The sequence below is a fragment of the Chenopodium quinoa genome, unplaced genomic scaffold, assembly GCF_001683475.1.
Source record: "Chenopodium quinoa cultivar QQ74 unplaced genomic scaffold, ASM168347v1, whole genome shotgun sequence".
In the NCBI taxonomy this organism is placed as follows: Eukaryota; Viridiplantae; Streptophyta; class Magnoliopsida; order Caryophyllales; family Amaranthaceae; genus Chenopodium; species Chenopodium quinoa.
This window is the reverse complement of record NW_018744996.1, coordinates 1,855,210-1,872,449: the sequence shown is the minus strand read 5'-3', so window position 1 is coordinate 1,872,449 and position 17,240 is coordinate 1,855,210. Positions and strand designations below refer to the sequence as shown.

The 17,240-nt window shown below is 34.6% G+C and overlaps 2 protein-coding genes across 2 annotated transcripts; both read left to right on the top strand.

Annotated features, from left to right (window-relative positions):
• Positions 1-1,064: 1,064 nt before the first annotated feature.
• Positions 1,065-1,599, top strand: LOC110707164 (protein FAR1-RELATED SEQUENCE 5-like). The gene is made up of 2 exons (XM_021885170.1): positions 1,065-1,376; positions 1,459-1,599. Exons 1-2 carry the CDS (start codon positions 1,065-1,067, stop codon positions 1,597-1,599), a joined length of 453 nt encoding a protein of 150 aa, XP_021740862.1.
• An 11,077-nt stretch (positions 1,600-12,676) lies between these two features.
• LOC110707271 (zinc finger AN1 and C2H2 domain-containing stress-associated protein 11-like) lies at positions 12,677-16,694 on the top strand. Its single transcript, XM_021885286.1, has 2 exons — positions 12,677-13,592; positions 15,712-16,694. The coding sequence occupies exons 1-2, from the start codon at positions 13,494-13,496 to the stop codon at positions 16,462-16,464; spliced, it is 852 nt and encodes a 283-aa protein (XP_021740978.1). The 5' UTR covers positions 12,677-13,493; the 3' UTR covers positions 16,465-16,694.
• The last annotated feature ends 546 nt before the right edge of the window (positions 16,695-17,240 follow it).

Here is a 17,240-nt window from a genome sequence, read left to right as displayed (position 1 = left end):
AATTATGTGTGTTCTACAGAAGAAAAGAGAAATTTAGGTGATAAGAAAAACAAAATTAGTTGAAATGGTTGATGAAGAGAATGTAAACGTGGAAACAAGAAAGCCAAGACAAGTAGCCATTACACGAACTGATTGCAAGGCATGCATAAGAGCGAAAGTAAATAAAGGACATTTTGAGGTGGTGGCGCATGTATTACAACATAACCACGAACTAACAAGGTCACAGTGGCATTATTTGCATCGTTCTGAAAGAAAAATGACAAAAGAAAAAGTTGAAGCAATCAAAACAATGAAATCTTCAGGTCTGACTACAATAGACACTTATAATTACATTTCTACATAAGCTGGGGGAGAGAAAAATGTAGGGCATAGTGTTATAGATCACCTGAATTTCTGCTCAACGTTAAGAATGGAGCAAATTGAGGCTGGAGATGCTCAAACTTTAGTGAACATTTTAAATCAGGAACAATCAGAGGATCCAAACTTCTTTTTTAGAGTGAAATTTGACAATGAAGGAAGAATTTTCAACATCTTTTGGAGAGATTAAATGATGCTAGAAGACTATAGATATACGGAGATGTTCTTGTCTTTGATACAACATACAAAACCAGCCGATATAATCTTATATGTGGTCCTTTTTGGCATAAACAATCACTAGAAAAATTGTATGTTTGCATGTGCTTTTATTAGGGATGAAAAAACAGAGTCATTTGTGTGGTTACTAGAAACCTTCAAGAAAGCTATGGAGGATAAAACACCAACCTCAATATTCACTAATTAGGACCAAGCAATGTCAAATGCAATTAAGCAGGTAAAAAGTTTATATTTACATATTACCCTAACTATTTTGATTGCAAAACTAACAAGTTCTGACAACATACAACATTTTGCTTTGAATGTAGGTGTTACCTAATACAAGGCATCGACTTTGTATATGACATTTAAAACAAAATGCAATCACAAGATTTAGGACTCTTAAAAAAGATAAAGAATTTAAGCATGAATTCAACAAATGCTTAAAGGGTTGTGTGACTGAACAAGAATTTGAAGAAAGGTGGCATGCAATGATACACAAATTTGAATTGACAACACACTCTTGGTACAAAAGAGTGTATGAACTCAACAAGAAATGGTGTCCAGCCCTTGGTAGAGATTTCTTTTCAGCAGGAATTCTTTCATCACATAGGAGTGAAAGCACAAATCATGCAATAGGTTTCAGAGCAAGTAAATCAACTACCTTGACAAAATTTTATGCCATATTTAAGAAGACAATCAATCGTTGGAGAAGCACAGAGAAATATAATGAGTTCACCTGTAGCAAGCCAATAGCATTCACTTCATTGCCACTGCCCGAAATACTAAAGCATGTTGCACAGGTAAAAAGTTATACTCAAAAGTTATAAAAAAAACACAAAATATATAGCAAATTAACAATAGCTACATGATTTTGGTGCACAGGTTTTCACTTTGTCATTCTTCAGAGATTTTGAAGAGGAGTTTGGATACTCTATGCCAACAACTGTTCAAATGATAGGGAGAACTGAGGAATATGTACTTTATCAAGTATCCCTAGAAGACAAGCCATGGTCTGCACATTAAGTAAACTATTTACATGAGAGCCAAAGTGTATGGTGTACTTGCAAAAATTTTGAAGCAACTGAATGGCTATGTTATCATTGCATCAGAATTCTACACCTACATTCAGTAACAAGAATACCAGAAAAGTATGTTACAAAAAAAATGGACTAAGTTACCAAAATCTGAGGCATGGAATAGGTTGAAGAATCAAGATCCTACGCAGCTATATATACCATGGAGGCAAACAATGATAAGGAAATACTACAATTTAATCTTAAGAAGTCAAGAAAAATGAAGAGACAAGAGCATTTATGGAAGAAATCTTTCGAAATAGTCTAAAATGGGTGGAAGAGTTACTTGCTACTACTGCTCAGAGAGAACAAGGTGCTGAAGCTACTTCTGACATTCCTGGTGTGGCAGATAGCACTCAGAGCAATAATGATGTTTCTTCATCATCCAGTACAAGCACAAGTGTACCAACTATACTTGATCCTAAAAGAGTTGTAACAAAAGGAAGAAGCAAGAGAGAAAAAGGAGGGCTTGAAAAAGGGAATTAAAAAAAAAAAAAAAAAAAAAAAAAAAAAAAAAAAAAAAAAACCAGCACTGCCACCTCCAAATTCAGAATTTGGATAAAAAAAACTACATACAACTCTTTTAAGAATTTTTTCTACCAAAGTTAGAACAATTTTTTATCATTATTTTTATACTTTGTATTGTTATACTCTTTTTTTTTTACTCTATATATAGTTTGGTTAAAATTTAAGTACTCATTTCAAGCTTTAAATGATACTCTTATTAGCACAATACACTAGTAGAAAATAGGTAATGGGAAGCCACTAATTGGAAGCGGTTATTGGAATCCGCTTCCAATTTCATACAAAAACCCGGGAAAAAAAAAGAGGAGAATTGGAAGCGGTTTGGTTTGAACCGCTTCTAAATATTGTAATTAGAAGCGGTTTGGGGGTAAACCGCTCCCCATTCCCCCAAAAAAAAACACGGACCCCTCTCTCAGCTCCCTTATTTCTTCTCTCTTCTCTCTCCCCTTATTTCTCACGCCCCTTCTTCTTCTCTCTCCTCTCCCCCCTTTTCTCACGCCCCTTCTTCTTCTCTCTCCTCTCTCCCCTTTTCTCACGCCCCTTCTTCCGTCATTTCTCACTCCTCTCCTCTCTCCATCTCCTTCGTTCTCTTTCTGATCTTTCCTTCTCCTTTCTTAAGCCTCCCTTTGTTTTCTCTCTCCTCTTATCACCGGCAAAAATCCGAGGAAAAAACGAGCAAAATCCGAGCAGGTAAGTATTGTAGATCTAGATTTTTTTTCTTTTGTTTTCAATTTAGTTTTTTTTTTAATATATTTATTTTATTTTTTGGTTTTCTGGTGGTGAATTTTGGTGGTTGTTAGTGGTTTTAGGGTTGTGGTGGTGGGCTGGTTTGGGTATTCGGTGGTTAGGATGGTTTGGATTGTGGGTTAGGGTGGGTGGAGTTGGTGGGTTCAGGGTATGGTTATGGGTGGGGGTGGCGTAGTGGTGGACAGAGGTGGAGGTGAGAAAGGGCGTGGATGCAGGCTGGGGGTGGCGTAGTGGTGGACAGGGGTGGAGGTGGGAAAGCCGTGGATGCAGGCTAGGGGTTTTGGGTTTTTCTGGGTTCGTAGGGATTTCTGGGTTACGGGAAAAATCGAGGGTTGCGGTGGTGGGCTACTGGCGTCAGTTGCGGTGGTGGGCTGCCGGCTTCTGTTAAATGTGTTAATTGCTGGCGTCGGCTGGTGGCGGACTGGTGGCTTTGACTGTGGTGGTGGCGGAATAGGGTGGTGGTGATTTTGGTTGTAATTTTTTTTGGTGGTGAATTATAATGTAATAATATTAAAATTAATTATTAATGGAAATATAAATTTTTATACATATGTTTTATATTTTGTGTGTTAATTTCTGTTAATTTTTTTTTTTAATTTTTTAAATTCACAATAGGCAGCGGTTTAGCATATAACCGCTTCCCATTCCATTTAAATTGGAAGCGGTTTGAACCGCTTCCCATTTAAAGAGACAATGGGAAGCCCCCTAATGGCAAGCGGTTCAAAAACCGCTTCCAATTATGGTTTTGAACCGCTTCCAATTTACTAATTTCTACTAGTGATAGTGAGAACATGTTGCTATAGTGGGAACATGCACAGAGTAAAAGAAATAGGGAAACACATACCCTTTTGTGAACATAAGTTACCCTTTTTATGCACAAAAGTTACCCTTTTTATCCACAAAACTTACCCTTTTTATGCACAAAAGTTACCCTTCATGTGCACATAAAGTGACCCTTTATGTGCACAAAAGTGACCCCATAAAAAAAACTAAACTTACCCTATTTAGTGCATAAAGTGACCGTTTTAAATAACTGCATAAAGTGGCCCTTTTTAGTGCATGAAGTGACCCTATTTTGTGCACAATTTAAAAGAAAGATATATACCAATAACATCTTAAATTACTTAATGTATGCACATACATTCAGTTTTCAAAAAAAAAAGGCCACCAAAAACTACATTCAGCTTTTACAAAAAACCACCAAAAACTATACCATCGAAACTTTAATTACATCATTATACTTGATGTATGCACATACATTGAGTTTTCAAAATATACTACTCCACCTAATCATAACAAGTCAGTTCACTCTTTAGAAGGAGTGTACTTCTTTGTCGGCTTTTTTGTCCTTTTTTCTTTGGGATTTTCTTTTTCCTTACCTGTGCTGCTTTCTTTTTCTTCTCAGCTATTGTAGCCTTTCTTCTTTCTTCAATTTCCTTGATATAATCAGCATTTTTCTTCCTCTCATTGAACTTGTCTACTTATGTCAATACGTCTGCCCTTGATTCATTCATATCACACAATACAAGTGTGGTACGGATCTGTCCACGCAAATATTTTCTTCTAACAACCTCACAACAGAGAAAAAAAAAACTTATCAATATGAAAGAACTAAACATCAGAAAGGGGAAAAAAAAGACAAATAGATGAATACTTACTGTACGTTTTGAGTTCATTTTATATGAACAATTCACCAATAAAATGGAGCATGTGATACATGACAAACACTCCACATTCAGTGTTGTCAATCTTAGTCTTTTTCCATTGAAAATCAACAACTTTAAACTTATAGAAAGGTAGCTGCTTACTCTTTAGATGATTTCTTTTTCCAAGAAAATCACTCAATTGATCACACTGATAGAAAAATATAAAAGTTAAGAATGCATTGAATACAAAAAAAATGAAATTGAAAATATAAGCTTGTATATACACAAAGTATATTACTTCTCAATAACAGGAACATACCATATGTAAAGAAAACTTTTGAAAGTAGTTTAGAGTAGCATCACACCAAATAATATTGTCAAGATAGTAAATCAACTGTTTTGCATGATCAACAACAAACAGAACGTAGTGTTCCTCAATAAGAATAGGAACATAGATCTGAAACAGTAATTAAAAGTGTTTTAATGAGCATTTCACAGACATGACTCTTTTAAGGGTATGATATTAGTTTAGTATGAAATATACCAGTTTAGAATCCAATATATCACATCCATGATTCTCGTAGTCGACCCACCCTTCCTATAAACCTTGCAAATCATTAACAAGACCAGAATTGTCACCTTTCTCAAGCTCACAAACATGCAACAATTCAAACTATTAAAGTATCAAGTTATTGTGTTTAATATAAATATAAAGTCAATGTGTTTAAATATAAAAGCATCAAGTTACTTACACTTTGCCTCACACCAAAAAAGAATCTTCGAGGACCAGAAGACTCAAAACATGCTACCTCATTCAAATACAGAGCATAGCAATCAACAATGCACCATCGAATCTTAAGTGGAGAGGAAATGGACACCATATCTTCTCTTGGAACTAGACAATTCATCCCAAAAGTCACAAGGTTCTCACTGCAACGATAAAAAATAAGATAAGCATTAAAAAAATCAAGCAAAAAAAAAAAAACGGAGAAAAGAATATTTATGACTGAAAATGACACTTAACTTCCTATCCATTGCTTTATCCTTCAGCAAAGAATAATCAAGAACTTCCAACTGTAACTGAGGCAATCTGTCGAAAATCCGAGCATTACCCTTCATAAAAAGAGTCACAAAAGGCACCTTCATACTGGCCCCCAGTCTAGTGAACATAAAGATTTATTGGATCTGATAGGCTGAGGAACATCTTGATTATTACGAGGTTCAAGAACATCTTGATTATTACTAGGTTCAGGAACATCTTCATTATTACCACGTTCAAGAACATCTTGAGGAACATCTTCTTGACGACAACCTTCAACATGAGTTCTTGCAAAAGGAATGTCAAACTGAAAAAACTCATGTGCAGACTTCATCTTCATACACTCCTCAATTATACCATCTAAAAGCTTATGATAATGAGGATCAGAGAGTAATTGTTGAGTTTGAAAAGCTGCTACAGGATCCTCAAAAGACAATGAAGTAGTTATTTCAGAAGACCAAATCACTCAAATTTTTAAAACTCTTTGACTGAACGCTTGAAAAAACAACCATATTTCTTTTAAGCAAAAGAAAGGATTCATGAACAACCTACAAATAGAAAAACAAAGAAAAAACTAAACAAATGTAACAAAGAAAAATAATGAAAAAGTTACTTAAACTGAACATTTAGGGTAACTTTAGTGCACATAAAGTGTAACTTTTGTGCGCATAAAGGGTAGCTTTATTAAAATAAAGGGTAACTACTAAACAAATAAAACACTTACAGCAGTTGAAATTTGTTTGATTTCATCTAGGGGTGTACATAAATAGGACCGGATGTAATCCCCCATATTTTTCTTAGTAAATAATAATTATATATTTTTATGTATACGAATATTTTTAATAATTTTATATTCATGCAAAAATATTTTTGGGAAGATTTCACAAAAATAAAAACAAGAATTTTTAAACCCATACTTCCATTTCAATTAAGTAAACTTACCCCTTATTTCTCCTCATTCACATTTATAATTAAGGAAACTTGCTCCTTATTTCCCCTTCTCAAAACCCTCGTATATTGCCTTCTACTTCTTCCCCTTATTACTCCCTTTCCCTTGCTCCCTTCTTCTCCTTTCACGACTCACAAACAAAAAAAAAAAAAAATTTGCTGCTTCCTCTGTTGCGCTGTTGCTGCCTCAACCGTAACCCACCACCGCAGTGCCGCCGGCGACCCTCGCCGCTGCCTCAACCCTGCTGCCGCCGCCAGTTTCCTCCCTTTCCCCCTTCTCTTCTATCTTCCTCTCTTTTCTTGTTTAAATTCTTCAAAGCTTTAATCTTTACATGAATTTTTCGTTGATTAACAATTATTATAGTTTGATTATGTTTTTGAGTTGTGAAAGATTGCAAATTTATCGAGTTTATGATATGTTAAGCATATAATTAATTTTCAGATTTCATAATTTGTGAAATTAGGGTTTAAAACTTGATTTTCATGGTTTTAGGGCTTAAAAACGTGTTGCTAAAGTTGTTTAATTTGAGCATGATTTTGTTGTGATTTTGCTATGACTATGATGATGTTTAATTCAACAGCAAGTTCTTAATTTTTCGTAACTAATTTCTGAATTTCCGTTCGTAAAATTTCTTAATTACGTTTTAATCGCATTTTGACTGTAACCCGTCTGATTTTCGCAAAAGAATATTGTTTTTCGTGTGTAAATGATGTTCTAATCAAAACTCACTACTTATGGTAGTGAGCACCACCCTCTCGTGGCCAAATTCAGCTTCTAAGTATGGTTTTCGTGCAGTTTTTTTTTATTTTTATCGAAGGTTTAATTGAGTTTTTATGAAACAAATTAAATTATAATTATATATTTCGAGTTTAGATTGTTGTATTCATACACTTTACAATTAAATTAAATTTTCAGATTTTAATCTTAACTTTACATAGCTTTAAGTCATGGTTTTATGATGGGTTTTCAAGTTCTCAACATACTAACGTACTATATAATGATTGTTTCAAATGAAAATGTTTGCGAGATTGTTTTACATGCTTGAAACGAATTTTCGGATTTATAACTCACTTTAAAGTTGCTGAAATTTTTGCTATAAGCCATATTTTTTGTGATTTAAGCATATAAACTCATAATTCAAGTACTAAATTATTAACTTTGGCTATTGGGAATAATTTAAGAACATTATTTCAATGATTTAAAGGATTTTAAAATAGTTTAGTATTGTTGTAATATATGTTGCTTGGGTATTAATTGAGCAATTGTTGTTCTGTCTAGGAGAGGACTTCGTAGAGGGTGACTTCTAGCCTTAAAGTGGCCAATCAATTTGCGTACTCAAGGTACGTACAAGTATGCGAAGAACATTGACTTTAGAAGCATGTTTAAGGACTTGGAAAGACCTAAAATCATGTTAGGAGACTTGTGGATTGGTTGAAATTGTTTGGTAATAAGTTGATTGTTGATAAATGTGATGATTGCTTTAATTCATGTATGAGAAATTGCATTGATGTTTCCTATTGAGCATTATTTATGCAATATTTTGCAAGGAGAGCTTAGAAGCAAAACTACAAGTATATATATGGAATGAATCATTTTAATTACTTATTCATCTGTATTGAAATGGAACGAGTAAAGGTAGAGTTAAAGTCTTATAAGACAAGATTGTAGATATGAGGTGCCTTATGCACTTAAGGTGTTTATACACCGAGGTAGTTAAAGGATTCAATAATAAATGTTGTTTGTCACTAATAAATTAAGAATTAAATTGGAAACTTGAATGATTTGAATGATCGATGTATGATTGGTTGTGTTGTTTGCATATGAGTCATCACCAAATTTAAACTTGTAAATCACGTAAAGTGCAAGAAGGATGAGCAATAAAACTCTGGATTTGTGCACATCTAGAGTAATGACAAACAGGGGTTAGGGTTCACGGGGTATTAGCCGTGCACTTTTCAGAGGCCGTCTGATCTACGAGTCTCTTGTTTTAAATTATTTTAAAATTATAATGAGTTAGATGAGATCTCATACTAGCTATGGCCACGGAGTCGCGCCCGTCTGCCATTGGATGTTTATTAATGTCTTCCGAAAGGAGGCATATGGTTTTCTTATTTAATGTTCCGGAATGGAGCACAGGGGGACAACCTGGTCTATTGCTTAATCCAATTAAATTAATGAGGTGATCAATACTATTTAGAGAAACTTTGTAATAAGTAACAGTTGAATCATGTGTTCGAGTCAATGATTATATTGTGAGTGTATGGAATGCTTGATAGTATCATGCTAAGACTCTTTACTATATTTCGTAGCTTGTATGTACTCAGCGATGTTGATTGCGTGCTTTTGTGTGTTTCTCTTGGTCATGGCCTTCGCCTTCAATGACCCTGTAATGATCCAATTCTTACACTTGTAATATTGGGGAACAGATTAATCACAGGTTTTTGCATAAACTGATTTCAGGGTGATGGGATTTGGGTGGAGCGTCGGTTAATCACTTAGCTTATTTTATATTATAGATTGAATTTTATTTTGGTTCTAATTCCATTTACTTCCTATTTTACTGGATTTTGAATAAAGGTCGTTATGGTTCCAACTTGTAAGACTAAATTGAGTTTTGACTTTTAGTTTTGAAACTTATATTCTTTTTAAAACTAAGTTAGTTTTCCGCTGCTGATTTCTAAAACCAGCCTTCACGTTTGAACACGTGGTGGTAGCACGCCAGTAATTCTCACACATATTATTAAAAGTATTTACAGGTGATTATAGGTTATTACAGGTTAATATAGGTTTTAAAGAGAGATTTATTGGGGTGTTACACCGGACCTGAAAACCAACCTGAACCAGACCTGTTGGGACCAGACCTGATCCGGACCTGTAGATTCAGGTCCGGTCCCGGTCCTTGAAATTCAGGGATTCCGGATCCGGTCTAAAACCAGGGGTTTCAGGTCCGGACCTGAAACCTGGTAAAATTGTGTTTTTAAAAAAAAAAAAAAAAAAAAAGAAATACAGCCTTGTAAACCCTAAAAAAATCATTTCAGTGTTCAGCCGTCACTTCAAACTTAACTCTTCTCCTTCTCCACTTCTCCTTCTCAACTTCTCTAGATAAGCTTTGACATGAACCAATTTCTCTACATTAATCACTCTATTTTTCGCCACTTTTGACCTCTTCTTCGCCCAACCTGTAATGGTTCATGTTAATGTCTCAAAAGTTGTTTCAAGATAAGAGTATATTGAGAATATGGAATCCTTCTATTCGAAAGTTTTTGTTTCTTCCCTCATGTCCTTTGAGTTCCGACCTATTTCATCCATATACATATTTGCTGGGATATCCTTCTTCTGACGATGGAGACAATGATTTTAAGGTGGCTGCCTTTAAATGTCATCCATTGATATCGAGCCCAATGATACAATTGATCGGGTTAAGGAGCGTGTTGAGGAGAAAGAAGGCATTCCTCCTGTTCAACAGAGGTTGATTTATGCCAGAAAACAGAGTCCGATTAGGTCGAATTCGATCAAAATAAGTATCGAAAAGAAGAGGGTTTTGAGCAATGAATTCGTTTGGGCTAAAATGTTAATTTTTTTTTTTTTTTTTTTTTTTTTTACTTGGGATTTTTTTTTCTTGATATTTAGTTTATTTTAAATTTGGTTAAAATTAAAAACAGGTCTTTTCAGGTCCAAACCCGGACCGGACCTGATTTTTCAGGTCTAACCCGGAACCGAACCTGTTGAATCAGGTCCGGTCTCCGGTCCTCAAAATTCACTAATTCAGGTCCCGGTCCCAACAAGTCCGGTCCGGTTTTGGACCGGTGTACAGCCCCAATTTCATCATCAGTCATGACACCATCTGGAAGCTCAATTTGAACAAAGCGACCAATTATACTACCTGAACAAGCACCACCAACATTTAAACCACCCTAATCAGATCCCAAATTAAGAGGTTTCTTAACAAAAGTTTGGCTAATTGCAGACTGTGACAAAGGATATGTAGATGTATCCAATGGTCCCTGCCCTAAACCACGAGCTGTAAGCTCTTAATTAATCCTACTCTTAACCTTAGCATATGTCCAATGTTGAATCAAAGGAAGGCTACAACTTTCCTTTTGTCCTTGAAAGTTTAAATAGTGAAAATACAGAATTTGCAAAGCCAGCAAACATCCATTCACGCTTTGAACAGTTAGATCCTTGTTATACTTATCAACAGACTTTTTTAACTTCCTCAAAACATAAGAACACCAATCAAAGTTTTTATTTCATCAACTTCTTCAACAACCTTTAGCAAGTTCAAAGAAACTGTCCTATTAGGAGTAGGAGTTAAAAAAACTAGACATAGCATGAACAACAAAATACCTCTTAAATGCTACCCCTCCATCAACCAACTCCTGCATCCAAGACTCTAATTTTGCCAAAGGAATAGATTGCTTATCAGAAGCATCAAAATCATATCTCCATGCTTGAATAATACAGTTATCTACACTTGCAACTTCAGCACTTTTGTTGAGTTCAGGAACAAGAATATTACCCATAGGTAAGGAAAACACATCACATACATCATTCTTAGTAACTACAAATTCTTTACCACTAGCAACAGTAAACATGCAGCTACCACCATTAAAGTTTTCAACAAGCCAAGGAAGCATTTTACGACATAGAGTTTGTAATTTTAAATGCAACAAACCGCCAAAACCAACTTCAACAACAGCTTGTTTTTGTTTATCACTTAGGTTCTTCACCAAATTTCCCAAGGTATGTGATCTACACCTTGTCATCAAAGGTCTCTTGACCCTAAATAATTAAAAAAAAAAAAAAAAAAAAAAGTAACTTAAACAATATAGACTACAAACAAAATATAATAAAAAAATGCAAATCAAGAATCATTGAAAACATGTTCTCTTAAAAGAAGTATCAGTATCAGAATCAGAAACCAATTCCAATTGGGAACTCCTCTTTCTCTTCTTTACATCAGGTGCTGTTTTGACATTCTTACGTACTATTTTGACCTTCGTAGGTACTAGATTACCCTTAGCAGACTCTTCAAGTACTGTTTTGACCTTCTTAGGTACTACATTACCCTGAGCAGACTCTTTAGGCATTGCTTTTCCCTTTGAAGGCACTTTATAACGATATCCACCTATAGAACCACATATATCAAATAGTTATGCATAATGATTAATACAAAGTTTTTATGCATATAAATGACCCATATATCACATAGTATTGCTCCTTTTTACTTTGATTTCTAAACACAATGACATGCTGCCTCTGGTTGTCTGATAAGTTTGTATTAATCCTTATAATAATCCTTTGGTATGAGTGTTGTGTGAATATTATGCTAAAACATATACTTATCATATTAAATCACAGATTATATGATAATTCCCTAATCATCCCTATAAATTCTCATACTCTACCTAAAGACCAAGATCAAATCCAATTATCATACTCTGCCTAAAAACTAAGCAAAAAATTCAATTACAAACTCTGAAAATAACATGTACTAGTTATTGGACATATAACAGCACAATTATAAGCAATTTATAAGCAATTAAATACAATAAACAAAAAAGTAAAGCAAACTTAAACACATTAACTTCAAAATTCAATTCCAATTATCATAATCTGCCTAAAAAATAAGCAAAAAATGCAAGAGTAAATTCTGAAAATAACATGCAGTAGTTGTTTGACATAAAACAACACATTTATAAGCAATTTTTAAGCAATTAAATACAATAAAGAAAAAAAAATAAAGCAAAATTAAACACATTAACTTCAAAATTCAATTCCAATTATCATAATTTGCATAAACAATAAGTAAAAAATTCAAGTGCAAACTCTGAAAATTACATGCATTGGTTATTGAACATATAACAACACATTTATAAGCAATTTACATGAAAATTGACTTGAAAATATTGAAAAAAAATCTTGAAAAAATTAAGAATACGAATATACATCATCTGACGATTTATTTTTACTCTTCTTCTTCGCCATTGCAGAATACGAACACTATAAAACAACGAAACCAAAAAAACCAAAAAACCTAAAAATCGAAGAATCAAAACAACTAAAACTAACAAAAATGCTCAAAAAATTAAGTAAACAAACCTGAATTTAGCAAAAACAACTTCACAAGTGAAAGAAAAGAGAGAGAAAAAAAAACTCGAAAATTGCTGCAATAGGAGAGAAGAAAGTAGAACTTCCGTGAGAGGAGAGAGAAAATACAGGAAAAAATTGAAGAAGAGAGAGAAAGTAGTTTGTCTGGATGAGGATGAAAGAGAATAATTTTTTATTTTTAAATTTAAGGCAATTAAAGCCTTGCACGTGTGAAACAAATTAGGAACAAATTTGTTTCCTTTTGCAGCACTGATTTATAAAAGCTTAGTGTAAATTCGGTTTTTTTGAATATTTGTGAATATTTTGTTGTACATTCAATTTTTTTAAATGTTTATCATTCTTTCTAATCTAATTTGAAGTTATTTTTTCCGAAATAAGTAAAAATAAGGTGAATTAAATATGATTTAATAATGGGACAAAAAGGAGTAGATATAGATTTGTACTTTTTCTTTTTTAAAGGTTAATAATAATGGGACAAAAAGCAGTTAGGTGCTCGACACTAAAGGTAAAAAAAAAAAAAAAAAAAGTTTTAAATTTTTTGTGTTTTTTTTCTTTTTTAAAGGTTGACTTGTTTTTGTTTACCACTAAATCAAGACTTTTCATCTCCCCTCTTTCTAATTCTCCTCCGTCTTAACGCGGAATCAGGAATTCATGCCGGAGTTAACCAATTCCCTATCTACGCCGACTTCATTATTTCTACTCCGTACTTTAAACCAAGTTTCAAAAGAACCCTTTAAATCCAAGCATTCAATTTCCAATTCCTCCATTTTCTTTGTCAAAATTTCACAAAGTAACTAAGAAAAAGAGGGAATCATTCCTTCTCAAAGATGGGAACTCCGGCATTCCCAAATCTGGGTAAACATTGTTCCGTTGATGATTGTAAACAGATTGATTTCCTCCCTTTTACCTGTGACCGCTGCGACCAGGTTCCTACTTTCTCTCTTTCTATATTTTAATCTTATAAATTAAATGCGGTTTATTTGAATTGTTTATTGGGTAAATTGATTTAATTGTTATGTAGACGGGATTTGATCCGAGGTCTCGGGTACCACTGCCATGACATATGCATCATTTAAAATTGTTAATTTGTATTTGGATTGTGAAATTGAATGTTTGATATCTTCAAGATTGAATTTTTGATAATGTATTAGAAATCACAGAATTGAATCATTAGGAAACACTATTGAAGTTGGGGCAGAGGGATTTAGTGCAAATTTTGAATTGGGTATATTTTTTATACTAAATTTATTGACTTGGGTATATTTTTTATACTAAATTTATTGAATTGGGTATACTTGTTATACTAAATTTATTTAGTTGGGGATTAATTGTTCAATCTTCGAATTATTCATGGTAATTAGCTGAATGCTGAAGTTAATTTGGGGATTTGGAAGGCCTATTAATCTTTATGAGAGAGATGCTGGATGCTGGCTATGAAATAGGAGCTAGGAACTATGGACATGTAGAATAATAGCCCGTTTCGTATATGGTTATGGAAATCTTGGGATTTTCTGATTATTCAAAATGTATATTGGGGTACATTGTGATAACTAATAGAGTAGAACATTAATTTTGATATCGCAGAACTAGAGATGTATTCAGTGGATATTGATAAAGGACAATTCATGCCAAATTGCACAGAAATTTCAATGACCTTTTCTCAAATTATTAGCTTCAAATAGAGGAGCTGTTAGGGTTGTGAAGAATAATCTAGCTGCTTGAATTTCATATTTATAGGCGGGGTTTTCGGACAGTGGGTACAAGCTAACAAATTGCTTTATATTATATGTACATTCTATAGTTCTATGTGCCCTTGGAAGCAATCTGTTACTTTGAACTAGAATGAATGAAATAGTTATTGGGCTGATACTATATTCTGTGAAGTTGTAAGACAGTTTGTTGAATCTCCTACAACAGTTAAGCGTAAATAGCCTGAATCTCCTACAACAGTTAAGCGTAAATAGCCTCTTCGCATTTAAGTGGTGATGTGGTTGTCATGGCTCTACTTGTCTCAATTCCAAGTGGTGCCCGCCTCTTGTTACAAGCTTGAAAGAAATTGCAAAAGCTTGCATATGTATTGATTAGCTGCTTTGGTATGACATTGTTATGCTAAATGGATAGATCTACACTCTGCAGATAGGCTGTGAAACTTTTTTTCCTTTCTCCTGTAACCTGTAGGATAGTTAAAGGATTTAAGGCTGGTCTGTGCTCTAAACCCCTTGAATTGAACCACATGAAACCAAGTTGGTTCTCAGCTTTCTTCGCTTGGATTGGTCAACATTTAAAGCTCATATCTTGACAGACTTTGGAAAAATAACACATCTGGAATTCCTGATCCCAGTGCTACAATGTATAAGTTTTATGCATTTGGCATGCATGTAGCCGGTACAATTAAGAATTACTGATAATTGGTCCTCCATCTTCTAGGTTTTACCTTGCATCGTAGCCTTTACGTTCATGAGGAAGTGAATATGTGTGTGTTTGTGCTCTAGTTTAACCAGGAATGAAATGCTTTAAGGATTTGTGGTATTGATTGCTTTAAGGATTTGTGGTATTGATTAAGTTAATAAGATGTTGACTTGTTCCTATTATGCTTATTGCATTGTGCTGACTTGTTTGTTGGAGCTGGAGTAGCTGCCTAGTATCTGGATTCCATTTCATGGCCTTCTAAATACCTTAGAGTATGGAACAGCTGTTTGGTCTTATGTTTTGAATCTTGTGATACAACTTGTTTCCTACTTAAATTTCCATTGTTTCCTACTTGAATTTCCATATCACTCGCTACTTGTGCATCAGGGACCAACTAACTGAATTTGTGCCTGTATTCAAGTTTGTTGATGCTCTAATTTCTGTGGAAATACTATGCTTTTTGGGACCAACTATTCGGGATTGTGTATAATCCACTTGAGCAAGGACTGTAAAATCTATGTTTCAGTTGATTTCATCATGATTGGTCCATTGTTTATCAGGAACAGGTGTCTACACTCACTTATTTGTCATTGATACTCACTGCAATGACCTTTATTATTTTGATTATTTTCTCAGGTATATTGCCTTGAGCATAGAAGCTATAAGCAGCACCGATGTCCACATGGTGACAACCAAGGTGTCACTGTTGTCATTTGCCCACTTTGTGCCAAAGGAGTTCGCCTAAAACCTGATGAAGATCCAAATATCACTTGGGAATCTCATGTCAACACCATCTGTGACCCAAAAAATTACGAGAAAGTAACTAAGAAGAGGAAATGCCCTGTTGTTGGTTGTAAGGAAATCCTCGTGTTCTCCAATACTGTCAAATGCAAGGATTGCAGCACTGATCACTGCTTGAAACATCGATTTGGGCCCGACCATAAGTGTCCTGGGCCCCCCAAATCCAACACTGGATTCCCATTCATGGGTCTCTTGACCAGCAGTAGTAGAAAAGAAGTGCCACGGCCTAAAGCTCCAGTCCAATCAACTTCATCAGTATGGTCTCGATTTGTTAATGCAGCTGAAACAGGCATGGCAAAGTTGAGCAATGATTTCAACCAGGTACTTCAGGTAGGCCAAGGTAGTAAAAATAGCTCAAATAGTGGTGGATCAGGTGGACAGGAAGTGTGCCCACAGTGTAACGCGAGGTTTTCATCAGTTACTGCACTTGTGGAGCATGTGCAGAAAGCGCATGAAAAAAGTAATAATTGCATGGGTGTTAGGAAGTCAACAATTGATGCATGCCCTAAATGCAGCAGAGGATTTACTGATCCTGTTGCCCTTGTTGAGCATGTTGAGAAGGAACATGGTGGCACTTCAAGGGCTTGAAAAGGCCATTTCTTTCATTATCTTTGGGTTGATCTGGTCATGTCTGCCTGAGTAGCTGGAAAATTATAATTTAGTGATTTATTCTGTTCTTGGGTGTCCCTTTAGGGCTGGAGAAACCCAGGTCTGCAGATTATTTTTGTACTGATAGCTGAAATATCTCATCAAAATTCTTTTACAAAGTTGAAATGTACATTGAATGCCTGAACGGTCAGATTGAAATTTAGTGTGAATTATACCGTGTTCGAATTTTTCTAGCTGTAAATGAAGTCTGCACTGTTTTATGTCTTCTTAGTTCTTACTTCATAGCCTGTTTATGGTTCTTGGTGGGTGTATGTAGAGATGAACCATGACCTATGATGGCTCTTGAGTTTTCTTTTGTATTCATATTGCAATACCAGATTACCAAGTTCTCAATATCCTTCTTTAGTTCTTTATAGTCATCTTTTTCCTCTCTGATATTAGGTTTTGATCTATTTTAAATGAAGTACACCTGGTTTTGGAAGTCCTATCCTAGATCGCTTCATCTTAACCCCATGATTTCTTCTGAAGGAAATTAGGTGTAGCCAATTACACGGTCTTCGAGATGCAAGAACAAAATCCTTTCAACCCTTCTGAAGCCCAGAATACAAGCGCACAAAACAACACTTGAACCAAATCTGATGCCTAAATCAATAAGATACACCCTCAAGCTTCATTTGATTAAAAAAAGACCTAAACATGCAGCTAAAAATATAATGATTCGGTTTTGACAACATCTCTGGAGCATAAGTTATAGG